This window comes from Zootoca vivipara, chromosome 14, assembly GCF_965207765.1.
Source record: "Zootoca vivipara chromosome 14, rZooViv2.hap1.1, whole genome shotgun sequence".
NCBI classification, from domain to species: domain Eukaryota; kingdom Metazoa; phylum Chordata; class Lepidosauria; order Squamata; family Lacertidae; genus Zootoca; species Zootoca vivipara.
The window spans coordinates 28,068,851-28,090,196 of NC_142597.1; the positions used below are offsets into that span (position 1 = coordinate 28,068,851).

A 21,346-nucleotide genomic window follows, 5' to 3' on the forward strand; every position below is an offset into this window, starting at 1 on the left:
CTCCTAGAAATCCATTACTTTCCTGCAATTGAACTTTGAATGTATCAAAGAGTGTTACTTTGGACCTTGCTAAATCTTACTTTTTCTCCCTCCACTTATTTCTTCCTACTAACTTGTCATAGAAAGCTGATTCAGCGCTTCCAGGCACTTGCCCAGAGTTCAGTTTCCTTGGAATGAAGGACAGTGGGGACTTAGGATAAATGGCTTACTTACACATATATACAACCTGAGCCAAAGATGGTCCACCTAGCTTGGAACCATCTAGACCAGAGGTTGTCAACCTGGTCCCTACCGCCCACTAGTGGGCGTTTCAGATTCTAGGTGGGCAGTAGAGGGTTCTACGGCACAAGCCGAATCCCCCTTCCACCGAGCACTGGTGGGCGGTAAGGAAATTTTACCATCCAGAAAGATGCATTAGTGGGCAGTAGGTATAAAAAGGTTGACTATCCCTGGTCTACACTGACTGGCAGTGGTGCTCCAGGACTTAAGACAAGGAATCTCTCTCCCAGTCCTACCTGGAGAAGCCAAGGTCTGAACCTGGAACCTATTGCATGCAAAGCTACAGCCCCTCGGTGCAGGTCTGAAACGATCAAAGTTGTGAAGATGAAATGAGAAGGTGAAAGAATGCAGGAGAGAGAGGGAGAAGGGATTTGTTTTAAGAGGCAAGACAAAGAGGTGGAGAAAGATCTTAGGCAAATGAAATGTGGGTGCCATCCCAGTGGGGGAGAAGGGAAGGAGGAAGCCAAGGAGGGGGGGTGATTCAGCCCCTCTCCAGCTATCCGATGCCCAAACACTGCCTGCAGCATCCTTTGACTGCCACTTGGCTTTGTGCAAGGAAATTCCTGGCTCGCACTTTAAACCGCCAACGGAGGTGCTATATTTGAGACGGGAGCCAAGGCCCTTGCAGAAACTACCAGGAATTCTGCTGATAGTCTGGTAAACAGCACAGGCTGCCTGCCGGCTTCACTCCCCTTTCCCCAAGGCAAATGGTTCCCAACAAGCTGACTCTTATTAGCTTTGCACCACTAGCTCCAGGACTGCCTCTTGAGTCTGTTCTGTGTGGCCAGCTACTGTGTTCAGGCCTTCCCTCAGACACAATCTGACCTGAGAGTGTCTCCGCCGCAAGGCACCAGCAGAGCGTTGATTCTTGCTCCTTGGAGCTGGTTCTTCCCACTTTGCTTTTCTTATTTGTGCGCTTACGATGCATTTGTTGTACACTTCAAAAATGCAATGTCTAGCGCAATACACTCATTGGGGAGCCAGGATTGGCTGCAGTTCCCAATTGAGCGTGCACCTGGTGGCAAACCTGGATTTGATACTCTGCAAGTTGTGAAATGGTTCTGAGTGTACACACGATGGAGCTGCAGCCAGTTCTGACTCCCTAATGAGCTTAGATAGGTTTGAAAATATGTTGACACAGCCACACTTGGGAAGTGTACACTGAACATGCTTGACGTGTACCGACACAAGCCTGTGTTTTCAATCAAGGGTACACTCAACTGGGTTTCTCCTACTAGGTTTTGTCCAATTTCTTCTTTCCCTTTTCACTTCTTTCTTGAGAAACTACTCTAGAGAATCGGGGGTGGGGAGAGATGGCCCCATGACATAAGAAAAACTAATCAGGATATCATGGCTCCATGATGTCACAAAAGCTAGCCAATGTGTGTTGTGTCATAAAGTATAGCCAATCAGTTCTGCAGGCTGGAAATTAATAGAACCAATTTCCTCCTCAGCTTTATCCAGGATTGAAACCTCTGGTCTGTACACACCAACAAAAATGTTTCCTAGTTCTTCTTCTTCCCTAGCTACTTTAAATTTGAGTTATCAGAGGCTGAACTTGGCACCTTATTCATGCTAAATATTTGCCCACTGACTGGACCATAACAATAGACATAGTTACACTGAATATTTCAACCAAGAGTCAACAGCAAACTCTAAGCTACACAGAAGTGCTAAGTGGATTATTTCCACTCTGTTTTATGGAGGGATCCAAGTGAATGCCAAGGATATGAATACAGTTCAGTGAGTCATGTTTTGTGAAGAATCTCTGCACTGTAGATTGTTAATCAGGTGCAACTGAGTCACTATAATAGTTCCGTTATTATTGTTACAAGTGGAATTCTAACTCTTAAAAGAAGCAAATGGTGATATTTTAAATTAGACTCTGACCCAAAGTTTGAGGTCAAACGTAGCTCAAACACGCTTTGGGTGGTCCTGAGGAAGCTGCAATCCCTTTACCTCCATCATCCTTTAAGCGGTTTCAGTGAAGAGCTGCAATTGTTTGAACACATGGGAAGCTGAGGGACAACTGAGGAAGGAAAGTGGTAAAACACATACTTTGCAGGTAGGAAGTCACAGGTTCAAATTCTGGCACCTCCAACTAAAAGTAACAGGTGGTGGCAAAAAGCTCTACTTCATCAGTCAAAACAGACAATAGTAGCCTAGATAGGTTCCCCACCCACAATATTTTTCACCCCAAAAGCCATATTCCCTTCTGGGCAACTTTCCTGGGCCCACATGCCAGTGGTGGGTGGGGCAGAAGCAAAGTCTATGCACACTCACATACCCCTCTATGTCCTTCATCCAAGGAAGCAAGAGTTTGAGGATACATTCTATGCAGGAAAAAACACTTAAGGGTGTGTGGCTTGGGAAGAGAGACAGAGGGCTCATCCAGACTTCCATTTGTGCCATGATTTGTAGGCATAGGTCCATGCTTTCCAGACATGGGTCTGAGCAGTGTTTATTGTTTCTTCTTCTTGTTGTTGTTCTGCCAAACACTGCCACTGTTTACCACTGAATTGGAACATACATTGATCCCCAGAAAAAACTGATTGATTCAACAGTGAACAGCAGGTCTTCCTGATGAGACCAAAAAACAAAAACCCCACTCAGACCCGTGCCTAGAAAGCACGGACTTGTGCTTACAAATCGTGACACAAATCGAAGTTTGAATGAGCCCATAGATGTTTGCTTGCAGGCCTGAGCAACCACCTTAAATCCTGGCAGAATCAACCTGGAGGTCTATGAATCTGGAAAAGTCATCTCAAAAGGTTGCGAAGAAGGATGCAGCAAGGAAGTTGGGAAGCTGACAGGCAGGGAGGGAAGTGGGAAGCAGCAAGACAGGTGAAGAATACCTGGAACAAGACTAGCAAGTCACACAAGCAGAATGACAACTTTGGAGAAGCCTGCTGGAGACAGAGTTAGGGCTTGTCTACACTGTCCCTTGTCCTATGCCTAGAAAGCATGGGGCAGAGCAGTTTTCTGCTTGACCCATGCTTTCTTGGCAAGGGTCCAAGCTGTTTTCCCCTCACCCTGCTCCTTTCCAAAGGAAAACCCACTCTTTAGCTCTAAATTGGAACAAATGGCAACCCACAGAAAACCCTATTGCCGTTTGCTCCAACTGAGTGCTAAAGAGTGGTTTTCCCCTGCGTAAAGCAATGAGACTAGAGGAATTCTGCCTGCCTTTGGAGAAGCTCAAAACCTGTACAACAGATCTGTCTTCAGTTGAGAAAACAGGGCCAACCAATCTCTCTCAAATCCGACTCCTAGAGAGTCCAGCCTAGCCTAGTGAAATGTCCCTTCCACCACCAGCCCAAGGGCCTTCTTTACCCAGGTGGCTGTTGTTTACCCCAGAGCAGCCAGGTTCTCTCACTCTGGGGCCTGCTGAACTGCTTTGTTCACCTCCCTGAAAGAGAAAAGAGCTGAGGGAAAGGGTGTAAATAGACACCAGATGGTGGAACAAGTGAACCTGACCTCATAATCTTCATCAAATAGCTGTTTGCTCAGTTTAGTTTACATCTTTGCTTTCCAGCTTTTTTATTTGTTTGTGGATTCAAGGCAGGGATAAGGAGCCAGAGCATTTGTATGCAGGGCTGCTGGATGGGTGGGGGACAGGGGATAAGAAGAGGAGAAAAAATTTAAAAGGATCTGTGCTGAGAAAAGGGGGCTCAGCCTATGTGACGAGGCATCAGTGCTGTGATCCACTGTCAGCCTGGAAAGAGCAGGAAGAACATAACCAGCAACCACACCAGTGGCCTGTGGGGACACTTGCCCTTTCTCTACGGCTGTGCACACACCATACATTTAAAGCACATGACTTTCCCCAAATAATCCTGTCAGCCATAGTTTATCTCTTACATAGCTACAATTCCCAGCATCCCCAACAAATTAAGAGTCCCCCGGATTATTTGGGAGAAGACATGTGATTTAAATGTGATTTAAATGTACACAGCCTGAGTAAATGTTGTATTGTCTTCTGCTCCATACATTAAGGGCCTTGGGCCAGCTTCATGCAATATTGGGAGTGGGTTCTGGTTGCTTATGGTAAATCAAACCATGCAAGCTGCTAAATTGGCTCTTCGTGTGTCGCAAGAGCCATACAATCCAGGTCCATTTTAACGATGCAAAGTTTCATAGGCATGGTCAGCACTGCACAAGCAGCACATCCCATGGAAAGGCCCCACATGGTCTGGGTTCCTCCAGGTGGTATCCACATTCAGGCTGCCATAACCTCTGAAAAAGGCCTGACATGGTAGGACTTTTTCAGACCAGGAGCCTCCAGATCAGACACTGGCTTTCCTCCTGTTTCACCAGGGCAGCTGGTTAGTGAAAGGAACAACAGGCATTCGGGCCACAGACCATAATCCTCTCGGCCCGGCAAACCAGGGCTAATCTGTTGCCATGTGTTGATATCAAGTTCTCAGACTTCCTGCCTTCCCTTCATCTAGGCATGACGTCACTGAGGGAGGCTGTCAGGGCCTTCCTCTGAACACCTTCAGCTTCCCTGCTTGCCACCTGACCAAAAGACCCAGCTGCACTTAAAAGCCATTTATCTGCAGTCCATATCAGGGCTGGCTAACCTTTGGCTCTCCAGCTCCTATCACCTCTGACTGTTGGCTGTGCTGATGGGGGTTGGAGTCCAACAACAGCTGGATGGCCACAGGTTCCCCATCCCTGGCCTACACAATCATAATCCACTGACTGGTAGCAGATACCATTCATTCGAAAGCAAGGCTGGCTATTTAAGAACTGGGCCCAATGTTCTAATCTCTTCTGTTTTGGTGTTAACTTCCTTGGTTTCAGTTGGGAGAGAAGGTGCACGGAGTAGGGAGTAGAACTCCGTCTGCACAGTTGCTTCTAAGTATTATTGGTGTGCCTTAATTGAACAATTATGGTGAAGTCACAAAGGCAAGAAGGGAAGCACGTCTGGGAATAGAGGGGCCATTTGCTGTTTCTCAATAGCCGCGCCGTTGTGTAACGCTTGCATTTTTCTGTCATGAAGACGGTTCCGTGAGCCAGTGCCAAAAGAAGCCGGAATTCTGATAAGATGTTAACATCTGACTTAAACATAGCTGGAGCGTCTGATATATGAGGTCATCTCCCCACTGTCTCGTTTACCCGAGCAGGAGGTGCTGCAGGGCGAAGGCTCAAGAGCATACGCAAATGGTCTGTGTAGGAAGACATCCCATTCACAAATGTGTCATTGGTCTGTATCGCCTACATCTCACAAAGGCAAGGCTTGCCATAGTACTCATTGGAGTCAGCCTTGCTGGGCCTCTTTGAAAAGGTTGCAGAACAAAAGATCTGACCAAAGGTCCATCTGATCCATTGGCCAACCAGCATAAGAAGCTGCCTTATAGATGGTCCCTCTAGATAAGTATTGTCACTCTATACAAAGATGCGCTCTCCCACGCCTACATTCCCAGCGTGTTTGCACTCCTGTCTCAGTGACATCTATACTGGCTTGGTCGTGTCCTCAGAATGGAATATGGCAGGATCCCCAATGCCCTTAGGAGAGCTGGCTTCAGGCACCAGGCTCATTGGCAGACCAATTCTGTGTTACAAAGATGTCTGCAAACATAGCATGAAGGTTGTCAACATCAACCCCGCCATGTGGGAATCCTTGCACACGACTGCAATGCCTGGTTGTGCATCCATAGCAGTGACCAGAGGCACATACCTCCATTATCTCCCGAGACAAATGGATGCCAACCAACACCATAGGCAGCCAACATGGTGCATAGCTGTCAAGTTCTCCCTTTTTTTAAAGGGAAATTCCCTTGTGCTGAATAGGCTTCCTCGCGAGAAAAGGGAAAACTTGACAGCTATGACATGGTGTCCTCCAGATGTGTTTGACTACAATGCCCATCAGCCCCAGACAACATGGCCAGTGGGCAGGAATGATGGGAATTGTAGACTGTGGTGTCTTCAGAACACGTGGGCAATTCCTGGTCTCTACTGCCTGACTGCAAGTCTCCAGAGTTTCAGGCAGGGTTCTCTCCCAACCCTACCTTGAGATGCTAAGGACTGAACTAGGGAGCTTCTGCATGCTAAGCTGATGCTCTGCCCCTGGGTCATGGCCCTTCCTTACAGATGCAGATGCCTCTGGAAAACTCACAAGCAGGGTATGAAGGCAATAGCCCTCTTCTGCTGTGCTGTGATTATTCTTTGGCAAGTGAGGCTTGTATTTGTCACTGTTTAAGTTTGGCACCCAAGGCAATCCTGCTGAGATTGCTTCCACTCGGGAGCTCTTGAGTGGAGCCTGTCCCTGCTGAATGTGGGGCTTTAAGTCCACCAATCAAGCCCCATTTTTGGCAGAGATCAGCTACGCTCCAGAGTTCTTAACTGGAAACTCTGGAGCAACCCCATAGTCACCTTTAACTGGACTTAACCGTTCATGGGTCCTTTATCTTTACCTTATGAAGTTTCAACAGGTTATCTTAGGCTAGACAATGCATCCAGCTGAGTCATTAAAGAAGAGAGCATCTCACGGGGGGGGGGGGGGGGTCCGCCATACAAAGGCTTCTGGAAAGTGAATAGTCCTCTTTACTGAAGGCAAATTGATCATGTAAGACAAACATTTGCTGTAGGTGCCTCTGCAAAGCAAACAATCCTATCCGGATTGTTTTGGGAGGGGTGGGAAGGAAGTCACAAAAAGAAGGGTGGCTTAAATTATTTGCACCAGGATTAAGCTGTCTGTTACATGTCTCTGGACATTTTTATTTTTTGACAGCTCAGTATGCATGTTCTTTGAAACTTTAAATTGCCTTTCAGTTAGAATGGAGGCAAAAATGGCTTGGAATCAATATTTTAAATACAATCTTTGTGGTAACTCCTTCACACACACACCCTATTCATTGTGTAAAGCACAATTCGTACTCCAGATATGGCTGACTCCAACTACTGGTACCATCAGCAGCTGTCATGACTGTCCATGGTCAGGGATGATGGGAGTTGCAGTCCAGCAACACCTGGAGGGCCACATGCTTCCCATCCCTGCTCTAAAGAATATTTAAGAGCAACCGAAAACACAACTTGCCCCTCTCTTTTTGTAATGCATTTTGGATGCTTCTGTATCAGCTCACGGCTTCCAAACCAAACCCTCAAAATAGATCCCTATGTAGAACGCGGAGTATCACCCCCTGAATGAAGAATGAAATCTCATCCCCAGCCTTGACCCCCTTGGCTGCTTCTGTGTTTCAGAATCACATCCTCACCTTGATGTCTGTGGCTGCTCAGATCTACAAGCACCCCAGCCTGAAGAACTCCATCAATTTGGTGGTGGTGAAGGTGGTGGTGGTGGAAGATGAGAAGGTCGGGCCAGAAGTGTCTGACAACGGAGGGCTCATGCTACGGAACTTCTGCGAGTGGCAGCAGCAGTTCAACCCTGCAAGTGACCGTCTCCCGGAGCACTATGACACGGCAGTCTTGTTAACGAGACAGGTGTGTAGACAGAATTGCTCAGAGGCCAACGCCGTCTAATCTCCCTGCAAACAAACCAGGGTGAAGGTTTAATAAAGCGGTCATGTGGAAGCACCCTTTGTTACATTGCCATTTTTCCTCTTTGCAATAGGCAACCGGAAAAATGACTGTTAGAAGTCTGAACTGTATGCAGAGCGGGAAAGAGCATGTGCATTCATATCAAAATGTTTGAGATAAGAGTACACCTACAGTAAATATCTGTTAGGAATGACACCCTCCCCACCCCAAAGACATAAGGAAGGCACCCCTAAACTCGGCCCTCCAGCTGTTTTGGGACTACAACTCCCATCATCCCTAGCTAACGGGACCAGTGGTCAGGGATGATGGGAATTGTAGTCCCAAAACAGCTGGAGGGCCGAGTTTGGGGATGCGTGACATAAGGGTTTGTTTAGAAGGCTGGACTAACAGGAAGATTGAAAACAATACTGTTTGATAAAATAATATAGCAAAGCCAGCAACTGAAACATATAACAAATCACCAAGAGAGGAAGGTAGAGAGTGGTAGACTCTCCTTCACTGGAGGCTATCTGCTACGAACTCTTGAGCTGTGATTCCTGCATTCCAGGCAGTTGGACTCGGTGACCCTTGGGGGTACCATCAATATCTAAAATTCTACAGTTCTATTTAAAAACCCTCACAGTGGCTTAAAATAATTAACAAATTCTAAGATCAAAAAGCCCTTGGAGAATGACGAGGTCTTCCCCTGGCACTAAAAAGATAACAGAATAGATATTAGGTGGGGCTCCTCACTATTTGCTTTTTAAAAAAACAGGATTTGTATACCACTTAATTGGTGTGGGTTTTTTAATAAAACTCTCAGTGGTTTACATAAAATATACATTAAAATTATTGGTAAAAACCAGAAGTTAAAAAACAAGTTGACCTAAGAAAAACCTCAGGGCTATAAATTTTTTAAAAATCCCAAGCTGGGATTCAATGCAACTTACAATTTTAAAGACAATTTTAAAACACAATGTAATAAAAACAAAGTAGTTTAAAACAGTAGTTATAATACAATAAAACACATTTAGAACCAGCATTAAAATACTGATTGCCTTGATGTCAAGGGGAAGGGAGTTCCAGAAGGTATGTGCTGCCCCACTGAAACATCAGTTCCTTTCAAGTGTGGAACGATCTGTTCATTTACATTGTTGTGTGAGTGGTCCATTGGGGGTGATGGTGGCTCCGTTTCCTTTGCGTACTAGTTTCTGTTTCATTTTCTCCCTCACAGGATTTCTGTGGACACCAGGGCTGCAGGACCCTCGGAGTGGCTGAGACAGGCACCATGTGCAACCCAAACAAGAGCTGTTCTGTGATCGAAGATGAGGGTCTCCAGGCAGCCTACACCTTGGCCCATGAACTAGGTAGTTACCATGCCCATATTGATGTGCACAGCAGGCGGGAGGAAGCCCATCATAGTGCCATTCTTTAATAATAATAAAAACACCACCCTTTTCTAGCCCTCATAGTTGGAAATACAAGCTTGCATATATTTAAACTAGGACTGCTGAAATTTAGGAAGCCAATGGAATCTCAGAAGCTATCTTTTACGGAGTCTAAACACTGGTCATCTGCTTCAATATTGTCTGCACTGACTGGCAGTGGCTGCCACAAAACTTTCCCAGTCCTGTGATGAGAATTGAACCTGAAACTCTCTGCCTGCATGGCATGTTCTCAATCACTGAGCTACAGTCGTTTCCCAAGTAGTTGCTGAACAAGTTTTTCATTGCCATGTGCACTGTTGTATAATTAGCTAGCAAAAGCAGAATAAACTATGCAGTGTGCTAATGTTGCAGAAGAGTGCTGCAAAAATTGAAAATCTGCAGGTTTTCTTATTGCATAATGGGGATCATGGCGCTGAAAATCGAAGCTTTGTTTTAGGGAAACTTTTTTATTTTCAGTGGCTTTTTGTGTACAGGGTGAGCGCAGCTTTCAGATGGCAGACTTGGAAAGAAGTTTACTAGGGTATTACAGCACTTTGGGGATGGGAGAGATGTTGCGAAGGACTTTAGGGCAATGAAGCCATCTCCAAAGACAATTATCAGTTCAGAAAGGCAGGAATAGCTCACTCACCTCCTGTTTCTACGGTCTTTCATTCCAGGGCATGTACTCAGCATGCCTCATGACGATTCCAAGGCCTGTGAGAAGAACTTTGGGACCTTAGGGAAGCATCACATGATGGCCCCTCTGTTCATCCACTTAAACAAGACTCTGCCATGGTCCCCTTGCAGTGCCATGCACATCACAGAATTTCTGGATGGAGGGCACGGTAGGTATCAAACTTGCTATCCTTTTCAGATGTCTGCTGAGACAGTCCCATTGATGCCCATCCATCTTTTGAGAATGGCTATTAGAAACTCCTTGGTAATGTCAAGATTACATCTCAGGGTACACCCTCCCCTGACAATATTGTGGTTTCTCCATCTTCAGTTGCACAAGGCATTTAGTCAATGCCAAACTCAAGATAGGCCATGTGTCAGAATCGGAACACTCATGCAACTTTTCATGTGCTACAGTTTTATGATTTTAGGATAGGTAAAGCAAAGTACTTCTTCATGCAGCGCATAAACCAGGCATCCCCAAACTGCAGCCCTCCAGATGTTTTGGCCTACAACTCCCATGATCCCTAGCTAACAGGATCAGTGGCCGGGGAAGATGGGAATTGTAGTCCAAAACATCTGGAGGGCTGAAGTTTGGGGGTGCCTGGCATAAACTGTGAAGGTTGCTCCCACAGGAGGTAGTGATGGCCTCCAGCTTGGATTTAGAAGAGGATTGGGCAAATTTATGGAGGAGAGTGGGTAGCTATTAGCCATTATGGTTGGAGGCATCAATGCTTCTGAACACCAGTTACTGGAAACCACAGGAGGGGAAAGTGCCCTTGTGAGCTCAAGTCCTGCTTGTGAGTTTCCCACAGGCATCTATCTATCTGCTTGGCCACTGTGAGAACAGAATGCTGGACTCATTGGGCCATTGGCCTGGTCCAGCAGGTTGTTCTTATGCAAGGAAATCCTTAGCTTCTCTAGATTTGGTGATATTTCCAATTGGAATACAGACTTCTTTTGTTATGTATGCAATTTGACTTTGGCTGTGCAGTAGCTGGGAAGCTGATTCAGTACACATTTAAAGGCATGCCTACCAGGTGGCGCTGTGGTTAAACCACTGAGCCTAGGGCTTGCTGATCAGAAGGTCGGCGGTTTGAATCCCTGTGACGGGGTGAGCTCCATTGCTTGATCCCAGCTCCTGCCAACATAGCAGTTTGAAAGCACGTCAAAATAAATGCAAGTAGATAAATAGGAACCGCTACAGCGGGAAGGTAAACGGCGTTTCCATGTGCTGCTCTGGTTTGCCAGAAGCAGCTTTGTCATGCTGGCCACATGACCTGGAAGCTATACGCCGGCTCCCTCGGCCAATAATGCGAGATGAGCGAGCAAGCCCAGAGTCGGTCACGACTGGACCTAATGGTCAGGGGTCCCTTTACCTTTACCTTTACCTGATTCACACTTTCCTAAACAATATGCAAGCTAAAATACAACCATCCTTTGAAATCCTTATTATTCATTATTGAAATGAATAAAAAAGAGTAGCCTTTGGTGTGACCTTCTTTACCTCTCTCCCTCACCAGGTGACTGCCTGCTTGACAAACCTGCCGAACCCATTGCCCTCCCCACAGAACTTCCAGGCCAAGTCCCACTATACAACCTTGATCATCAGTGCCAACAGATCTTTGGCAAGGAGTTTCGACACTGCCCAAACACCACGCAGGAGGACATCTGTTCCCAGCTGTGGTGTAAGCTGGAGGCAGGGGAGCGCCTGTGCCACACCAGGAATGGTAGCTTGCCCTGGGCAGATGGGACACCCTGTGGGGCAGAGAAGATGTGTTTGGATGGACACTGTGTGGCCCAAGACACAGTGATGCCCAAGGTAATCATCTAGTGAGAAGCAGGCAGCCCATCTCTTACTAAAGGCCAAATAACACTTGAATAACACAGTTTCTATGATCTCTCCTCCAAACAGGAAGGGGTGTGTACCCCTTTCTCTTCCTGCCATTTCAAAATTATAAACACAGGGACACCTTCCCACTCACATGGAAAAATATACAGGGATCATGTATCTTCCCTTCACGCCTGATATCATCATCATCATCATCATCATCATCATCATCATCATAACTAAAGCATGCAAAAATTTCTACTTGCTATACAAATCCAGTAGACATGATACAAAAGGAAAGAGGACCAGGGAGGGAAAAGGGAAAGCCAGCATTGGAGCAACTTCCCCATTGCTGGCCAATGGATGGGGGGCAAGCTGGTCTTCTCTCTACCATGATGACGGGGGCTGGGGTAGCCTCCCAGTGGCAAATCAGCTGGAATCAGGGCCTTAACTCAGGGATTTGTATTTTGCAGCCGGCAGTGGATGGAAACTGGGGGCCCTGGAGCCCTTGGAGGCCTTGTTCCAGGACATGTGGTGGAGGAGTGCATTTCTCCGAAAGAGGGTGTGACAACCCAACACCTAAGAACGGAGGCAAATACTGCGAAGGCCAAAGAGTCAAGTATGAATCATGCCACACTGAGGAATGCCCACCGAATGGTAATCAGCTGTTTCCCGGCAAACCTTAATTCCCACTGACTCCAGAAGGAAGAAGCAGAGCTGACCCCACCCCAACCAAAGGGAAATAGCTTGTGACAAGAATGCAACCATTGTAAGGATGGGCAGGAAGCCGTTAAGATATCAGCTAATATATTGTAAGGGTTAACTACACTGCAGACATTTGTCAGTTTTATATTGCTTTATCTGTCATGAATCCTGGGATTTTTAGTCTAGTCAGGATGCAGAGAATGACCTGTTAGAGATCATTAATATTGCCTCTCCAGAAAACTACAATATCTGGGGTCCCTGGAATGACAGAATGACTATTAACTTAGTTTAAGGCCAAATTCACACTATACAATTAAAGCACTTTGGTATCACTTTAAACAATCATGGATTCTCCCAAATAATTCTGGGAGCTGTAGTCTGCTATTGACTGCTAAGAGTTGCTAGGAGATCCCTATTGCCCTCCCAGAACTACAGTTCTCAAAAGTTCCCTGGGAGGAAGGATTGCTTTTTAAGCCACTCTGAGGATTGTAGCTCTGGGGGGAGAATAGGAGTCTCCAAATAACACTCAACACTCTTAACAACCTGAGCTCCCAGAATGCTTTGGGGGAAGCTGTGACTGTCCAACACAGAGCTTTCCAAACTGTGTGTAGCAATGCATTCGTGTGTTGGCTGCAGTGTGAAGGTGTGTTGGGCAAGCGCTCCCTGTCCTCCTCCCAGGGCTGGAAAGGGGTTAGTTTAACCTCCAGTTTGCTAGTAAAACTGAATTACTGTGTCGTGAAATGATGCATGTCTAAAAAGTGTGTCACCAACATGAAAAGTTTGGAAAGCTCTGGTCTAATGTGATAGCATAGCGCTTCCAATGTATGGTCTGAATGCGACCAATGGCTGCAGTCTAGCTATGCCCTTTAACATGAACAAGATCAGGACTTGCTACAGAAGCATGTCACAGAGAACCCTAGATGGCTTTAAAAGAGGATTAGGCAAATTCATGGAGGAGAAGGCTATCAATGGCTTCTAGCCAGGATGGCTATGGCTGTTTTTCTGGGCTTCCATGTCTTCATGTGCAATCAGGTGCCTTTCCTTTCCTTTGCAGGCAAGAGTTTTCGAGAGCAACAGTGTGAAAAGTATGACAGTTACAACTATACAGACACAAATGGGAATCTGCTGGAGTGGGTCCCCATGTACACAGGCGTGTCACCTCGAGACCGCTGCAAGCTGTTCTGCCGCGCTAAAGGGGGAACCCGTCAATTCAAAGTGTTTGAGTCCAAAGTAAGACTTGCTCTTGCTCTGAGAGTAACCTCAAAATCCCTTTACAGCACACTTGAGCTTCTTTTTCCAATTAAACAAAAAAGCAAAAAAAAATGAACTATGTGCAAACTGTATGTACATTTTAGCAGATTGGGGTTATCCTAAATCAGGCATCCCCAAACTCAGCGCTCCAGATATTTCGGGGCTACAACTCCCATCATCCCTAGCTAACAGGACCAGTGGTCAGGGATGATGGGAGTTGCAGTCCCAAAACATCTGGAGGGCCGTGTTTGGGGCTGCCTGTCCTAAATCATGGTATCACAGAGAAGGGCAATGGAACCTCACTTTGCTCTCACTTTGTTTTTGTTTCAGGTGGCTGATGGGACCCTCTGTGCACCCGACACCCTCTCTGTTTGTGTGAGTGGGCAGTGCATCAAGGCTGGCTGTGACCACATCATTGGTTCGCCCAAGAAGCTAGACAAGTGTGGGATTTGCGGTGGCAACGGCTCAACTTGCAAGAAAATATCTGGCTCACTCAACAAATCTAAGTATGAGGCAGACCAGGGCAGCTTGAGCCAATCCTAGTATTGCAAAGGAGGGAGATGGTTGGGTAAGGGCAGGGTAGACCAGAGGAAGACTGCATAGGAGGCGAGGGCTGACCTGATTTGTTGTTTATTATGGTTCTGGAGCTGGATATAGAGATGGTGATGCAGAAGCACAAAAATCATAGATCAAAGGGGGGAACTCGTAGCTCAGTAGCAGAGCACCTGCTTTGCATGTAGAAGAAGGCCCTAGTTTCAGTTCCTGGCATCTTCAGGCACAGCTAGGAATGTCCCCTGTCTGTATCCCTGGAGAGGCACTGCCCATCAGTGCAAACAGTAGTAAGATAGATCGACTGATGTATAAGGCAGTTTCCCTGCTGAGGACAGGGGAGGGTCCCTTTGCAGAAGGGGCCATGGTCCTTTATGGAATATCAATTTTGTAGCTGAAGAAAATTGTTGTGCTCTTTCTGGAGTTTATAGGAATAGTGTTATTGTTTTTGAGAGTTTCTGTTTTATTACGGTTTTATTTTGTATGCTATTTTGATGGCTTTCTGCTGTGAAGTAGGTTGTTAATAATAATAATAACAACAACAACAATAGCTCAGTGACAGAGCATCTGCTTTGCATGCGGAAGATTCCAGGTTCACTTCCCAGCATCTCCAGGTAGGGCTGGGAGAGAACCCTACCTAAACCCAGGATAGCTGCTGCCAGTCAGTGTATGTTCCTACAAGTGGGGCATGGGCTGTGTAACTGAGCTGAGGAATCCAGAAACAGCTCTGATGTGCAAGCAAGAACAAGGATCTGCCAGCTACCATTGTTAAGGATATGTCAGCCTAGTTCTCCAACAACCGTCAAGTGAGAAACAGACCTTGAACTTCAGGCAGACAGCAATATTCTTACAGTACTCCATCCAGGCATTTGAGACAGGAATATACAGGTGAAACTCGGAAAATTAGAATATTGTCGAAGAGTGCATTTATTTCAGTAATGCAACTTATTATTTTTTATTTTAATGTTTACAAATGCTTTCTTTTGGAAATTTCACAGTAATAAAACAAATAGTTACAATAATACAAAAACAAACAAAAACAAGCATCACTATTACATTTCATTAATTACATTCCATTCATAATTGACCTGCCTAACGACAAATAATTACAATTACAACAAATAAAGGCTTGCCATATCTTGCTTTGCATGTCATGCATCTATCTCATATATTGCTTTCGCCTTTTAAGTTGCATTACTGAAATAAATGCACTTTTCGACGATATTCTAATTTTCCGAGCTTCACCTGTATAAAAGAATTGTAAAAAACAAAACAAAACATTGTATTTATGATCAAAACACATCTGTCCAATTCCCTCTTTTCTTGGGAAATGAAGTGTCTCTCTAGCTTCTGCTACATTTCTAGGATGCTGTACCTGATGCAGCAACAGCCCTAACTGCTTTTGAATTATCACCCCTTCCTCCCCCAACTCCAAGAATCCTGGGACTTGCAGGTTTGGTGAGGGTACTGGGCATTCCCTTAGTGGTCCTTTGTCCCCTGACATAACCACAGTTCCTAGGGGTAGCTTGGAAGAGATGACAACTTAAGCCAGTTTCATTCTGTGGTAGATATAATACATATTAGTGATTCATTTTATTATTTATTTCATGCCACTTAATTTTTAAAAGCATTTGCATGAAGCAGTATGAAATAATGATTTAAAATTTGAAATAAAAACAGGTTTTTAGAAACCATTGACGTAACAAAATTATCTAACTATGGATGGATGGATGAATAAATGAAACTTTTATTGTTTAAAGCCAGAGGCCACCACAATATTAATACAACAAACAAACAAGTCTCTTTGGTCTCCACAGATTTGGATATAACGACATTGTCACAATCCCCGCGGGAGCAACCAATATTGACATCAAGCAACATGGTCGCCGAGGGGTGTGGCCCGACCAGAACTATTTAGCCCTGAAAACCCTGGATGGCAAATACCTCTTGAATGGAAACCTTGCCATTTCAGCTATGGAAGAAGACATTTTCATCAAGGGGACTGTCCTGAGATACAGTGGCTCTCTTACCACCCTGGAACGCATCCAAAGTTACCAGAAGCTCCCAGAGCCACTTACTGTCCAGGTGTTGACCGTTTCTGCTGAGCTGTTCCCCCCAAGGGTGAGATACACCTTCTTTATCCCCAAGGACGTCCACTTCAGCAAACAGAAGAGCAAGGAGAAGAACTTGGCCAACGTAATCAAGCCCATGCTGACGTCACAGTGGGTCCTGGGAGACTGGTCCGAGTGCTCGAAATCATGCGGCTCTGGCTGGCAGAGACGAGCAGTGGAGTGCCTGGACGTGGAAGGTCAGGCCTCCTCAGCCTGCAACAAATCCCTCAAGCCTGAGGACATCAAGCCCTGCAGTGACTTCCCGTGCCCCATCTGGCAGATGGGGCCTTGGTCCCCCTGTTCTCAAACGTGTGGAGAGGGAATGCGGACACGAAGCTCCTTGTGCGTTGACTACACAGGGAAACCTATCGCCTCGGAGAAATGTGGTTCACCGCGGCCGCCAGCAGCTACCACCGCCTGCATGCTTCAAGAGTGCTGAGGGCAAAGGGATGGCCGACACATGATCAGAGGCATGTGTAACATAGGCTCATAACCTGACCCGAACCAGGCTTGGCATGGCCAAGCAAGGATGTAGGTTTAAAGGCAAATGTGCACTAATTGACCTGAACAGGCCCTGCTGGGTAGACCTGTTTGAAAGAATAGCAGGCATTGAATACCAACCACTTTCTTTTTTTCTCTCTCTCTCTTGCATTGTCTTCCTCCAATTTGGCATCTACCTCAGGGGCGCGGGCGTGGAATAGTATGGGATTTTGGATGAATAATGGTAATTATTTTTTGGGGAAAAAATCTTTTTTTTCCCAGGCCACTATTTTACACCTAGGAGAATTTATAAACAGCTGTTCCCAAACTGGACCTGAATTTTGCTCACACTTCCCCCAAGCTTTTTTGTGGGTCTTATCACAGAGATGGCATCTAAGAACCTGCCACTCTTCAAATCCAGGGATACCCTCAATCAGTTTTTCAGTAGTAGCTATGCAGCTCCCATAATCAGTATAGCAACTATCTACTGTGGGCCCCTAACCCAGCCCCCGTGTTGAATACCTGTATATAGCTGAGCAGACCACTTAATCCCACGCTGGCCATGATACTCGTAGCTCCTAATCAGAAGGATTCTGCTGGAGTAACTGACTTTCCGACCGTTGTCTCAGCTGCAAAACAAGGTACACAATTCAAACCTGTTCTGGATTAGTCGAAGGCATGTTATATACAGTGTTTCTTATATGGTGATGTTTTTCTTGCAGTGATTTGTTGGCCATGGTCTACAGTAGACTGGTTCTCCATTAGATCAAAATTGTCCAGCTGACTGATCTGATACCTGCACTCTCGTGTCATTGGGAACAGCAGCATGAGGGACATAGAAACCCTGGGAAGAGTTGTAGCTCAGTGGTAGAACATCTCCTTTGCATGCAAGAGGCCCCAGGTTCAATCAAAGGCAAGCTTGTCTGAAACCCTGGAGGGCCATTGCTGCCAGTCAGTGTGGATAAGACTCAGCTAGATGGCTCAAGGATCTAGCTCAGTATAAGGCGGCTTCTTTCGCCTCTCTTTTCACCTGCTCTCTGACCAGAGCATCTTGTCGCGGTTTATAGCAGCATGATCAGAACGACACTGACATGCAGCATTCAATCCCCACCCCTGGCTTTTAGGGATTGAAAATGGCAGGTGTGGCTTATCCTCCTTTTCGTTGCCATGCAACAACATCTGCCAATTGGGAAGCTTTGTTAAGCTTAATAATAATGCTGTGAGCAGAAGAAAGATGATACAGTATACCGGTAGATTTAACTCTAAAATCTATGAAAGGTATACCACCACCCATTGTTTTAGGGAAGGGAGATACAATTGGGCTTCTAGTCCTATTCAAAGCAAACCTATTGAAGTTAAAGGACATGACTAACTTGGGTTAATTAATTTCAACTGATCTACTCTGAGTATTGTCCTTGAAAACGGTTCCTTGGTGATGTCACCAAGCAATGTCCCGCCATGGCCTGAAAATAAAACTCTCTTCCCAGTTGGATCCAGGCTTTGTAAATCAGGAAGTGAGTTCAGCAAACAAACTCTATAAACTGAGACACAACAAGATACGTTGAAAATTGACACAGGCTCATTGATCCAAAACATTTGGATGCCTTTGCCCAGTTGCGTAATACAGTCTAAGAAAGGAATCTCAGCCGTCTCTTGGGTTGAGCACAGTTTGGCATTTCCTTTTCTATGGAAACCTTTGTTGCTTCCAGGCCATTATGTGTTTGTCAGCTACATGTTTGGATAAGGCGATTATTCAGAAAAAGAAACCGGAATACCTACTGTGTATTTCATTACTTGTAAATAGTTGGCTCAGTTTCAGTGTATATATGGATGTGATTATATTTACGCCTATTTCTCCAGTACCTCTCCCCACCCAACAGCTTGCTTTTACTTGTGGATTTATTATATGTACCATGTCTTCATACTGGCTTTCATGCTAGGGTGACTCAAGGTTCATGCACATGAAACAGGGAAACAGTGATTAGATATCACATTACAGCTATTGGATAAAGGAACTAGGCATCAAAGCTAAAGCCATTTCTACTGTCTCTGCTTTAAGTGTATGGCATCATGCTCATAGACAGTGTTAACATTCCCAAAGCTGATAAGGTCATATCCACACCACACATTTAAAGCATTATGATACCACTTTAACAATCATTACTTCCCCCAGAGGACCCTGGGAACCTGAGTTTGTTAAAGATGCTGAACTCATAGAGCTACAATTCCCAACCCCCTTAACAAACTACAATTCCCAGGATTGTCCATGACAGTTAAAAGTGGTATGTGAGTGCTTTAAACGTATGGTATGAATGTATAATCTATATATTCTAGAAAGATATTGGTGACTTTCACATGCTTTGGCTACTCAGTTTCTATAAGCACTTTTGGAAAAGCTGAAAAACATCTCCCCTGTGGTATTTTTTTGGCATTCCTTGTGAAAAAGAATGCAAGAATAGATGGGCCTTTGGTTTGATCCAGCAGGGCCTCTTCTTATGTACCATTTGCCTTTCCTCTCAGTTGCCATCAATCCGATTGGATACGTGACATTCTAATGCCATCCTCTTCACCATGTGATCCCTTAAAAACCATGTGTTACCTAGGGAGAAGGGAGAAGTAGCAACTCAGAGAGTGGGGAGGACAGGAATGGGGCTGAAGCTATAGCACACAGGGAAAATAATGGCATTATGTAGAAGTTCAGAAAATATTTCCACTGAATCAAAATTGCAACTTTCCACCCCAAAAAACTAAGAGAATATCCAGCAGATGTTATGTTGCTAAATCTTTCATATCACCCTTGTATTCCATTTCTACCCAAGACTTAGGATTGTAGCTCTAATTACTGTGCACCAATTAAAAGCCCTACATTCTTCATAATGGCTTATCCATCCTTAAAGTTCAAATTGCTATATAGTTTATAAAAAGCACTGGAGAGGTCTCAAGCTTGGGCCCCAGTGCTATTGTTGCCACTGGGACGCATGGAAAATGGAGTTCCCAGCCCTTGCTTGTCTCAGTTAATTGAACTGGGATGCATCGTAAGCAATATTTCCCATGCTCCCTGGCAGCAAAGGAGATGCTCGGGAACATACATTGCCCATGCTACCTGGAAGTAAAAGGTGAGCACCCAAGCCTTAAGCTTGACACCTTCCCATCTCTCACTAGGGCAAGTTTGCACTGAGCCTTACCAGGATAGCAGAGCATATGCTTTCATGGGGAAGGTTCTGAGTTCAATAGCTGGCATCTCTGGGGACAGTGAGAAGAGAACTAGGATGGTCAGAAGCAAAAAAGGGCAGTACTCCTGCACCTTTAATAGTTGTGCAGAAGAGATTTCAGCAGGTGGAGCTTGCGTGACAAGCTGCTTCAAAAAGCAAACCTCAGCTCTATAGAGTTGCAGGGAGGAAGGGAGGTTGAAGGATGCAGCATTGCTAATAGATACGCTAGTCAACTGTTCCTGTTCAAGAGGATAGAAATACTTACACTGAGTTCCAGGAACTATCCTCACAATCCATTGTAATGCGCACTTTGCTCCAATGCTTGGCAGTAACACTATCCGGCTGTGAAATATATCATATTTCATTCTGAATCTTACACCAGCAGGCATGATCCTGCTAGTAATTCCAGTGGTTAAATACTGAACGCCAAAGAACAAGTTAGTGCAGGAGGCACATGTTAACTTACACCCCCGTCTCCTAAGCATTGAGAGTTGGATTCCTCTGAAATTAATGGGATTTAGCATGTAGTAGTAGAAGCATGTGTGTTGGGGAGCAAAGACTGGGTTCTTGGACCTCTTGGGAAGGGCCATAGTAGAACGCATTCTTTGCATGTGAACAGTCCCAGGATTCAGTTTCCAGGTGTCTGGAGAAGACTCCCACCTGAAACCCTGGAGAGCTGCTCTCAGCTAGTGCAGACAGGACTATGGTAGTTGGACCAGTACTATAAAGCAGCATCTTATGTTGATCACACATGCTAATATTCCATGGTCTGGAAGCGGATAACAGTGGAGAGCTAGTAGGTGTGGAGAGTTATGCAGCCCTCCAAGCTGCCACTTCTTTCCTGCACATGCTCCTCCTCACCCTTGTATTTGTGTTAACTGGAGTGTACATATTTGTGAAACAAGGGTGTGCCTCCATAACATGTGGTTCCTTCTTCACTTCTGCTTAATCAGGACCCTCCTGAGATGTACTGTCTATCAACTGAACATTTTATCTCCCAGTAAAATTCTTTTATATAGAGAAGGCTTTAACATGCAACATACTTTTCCACCCGTCACTCAGAAAAGCACACAAGCAGTAGTTCCAAGGAGTGACATGGTACTGACAACAAAATACTGGGCTTAACATGTGCTTAGGGGCACCCTATTCCTTTATCCACCTATACACCAGTCTCTATTTTAGTGGAACCTACAAGTCCTGGAGCCTGCTCATTTCTGCTGTAAGAGTTAGTACTCCAAGGGTAGCCAACATGGTGTTGGTTACCCATGTAGTAGTCTGTACACACCATTAGAAGGTCAGTGCTGGTTTTTCTAATGCTGGTTTTGCCAATCAAGTGCCCTCCAGATG

The 21,346-nt window shown here is 45.4% G+C and overlaps 1 protein-coding gene across 1 annotated transcript in view; it reads left to right on the top strand.

The window, feature by feature from the left end:
- The window catches only part of ADAMTS8 (ADAM metallopeptidase with thrombospondin type 1 motif 8), a 28,888-nt gene extending 11,843 nt beyond the window's left edge, over positions 1–17,045 (top strand). The window contains exons 2-9 of the mRNA XM_035139593.3: positions 7,483–7,722; positions 8,993–9,125; positions 9,863–10,030; positions 11,384–11,682; positions 12,165–12,348; positions 13,451–13,626; positions 13,978–14,153; positions 16,014–17,045. Of these exons, the coding sequence (XP_034995484.1) occupies positions 7,483–7,722; positions 8,993–9,125; positions 9,863–10,030; positions 11,384–11,682; positions 12,165–12,348; positions 13,451–13,626; positions 13,978–14,153; positions 16,014–16,746 (2,109 nt within the window). The 3' untranslated portion in view covers positions 16,747–17,045. The remainder of the gene's footprint in view (positions 1–7,482; positions 7,723–8,992; positions 9,126–9,862; positions 10,031–11,383; positions 11,683–12,164; positions 12,349–13,450; positions 13,627–13,977; positions 14,154–16,013) is intronic.
- The last annotated feature ends 4,301 nt before the right edge of the window (positions 17,046–21,346 follow it).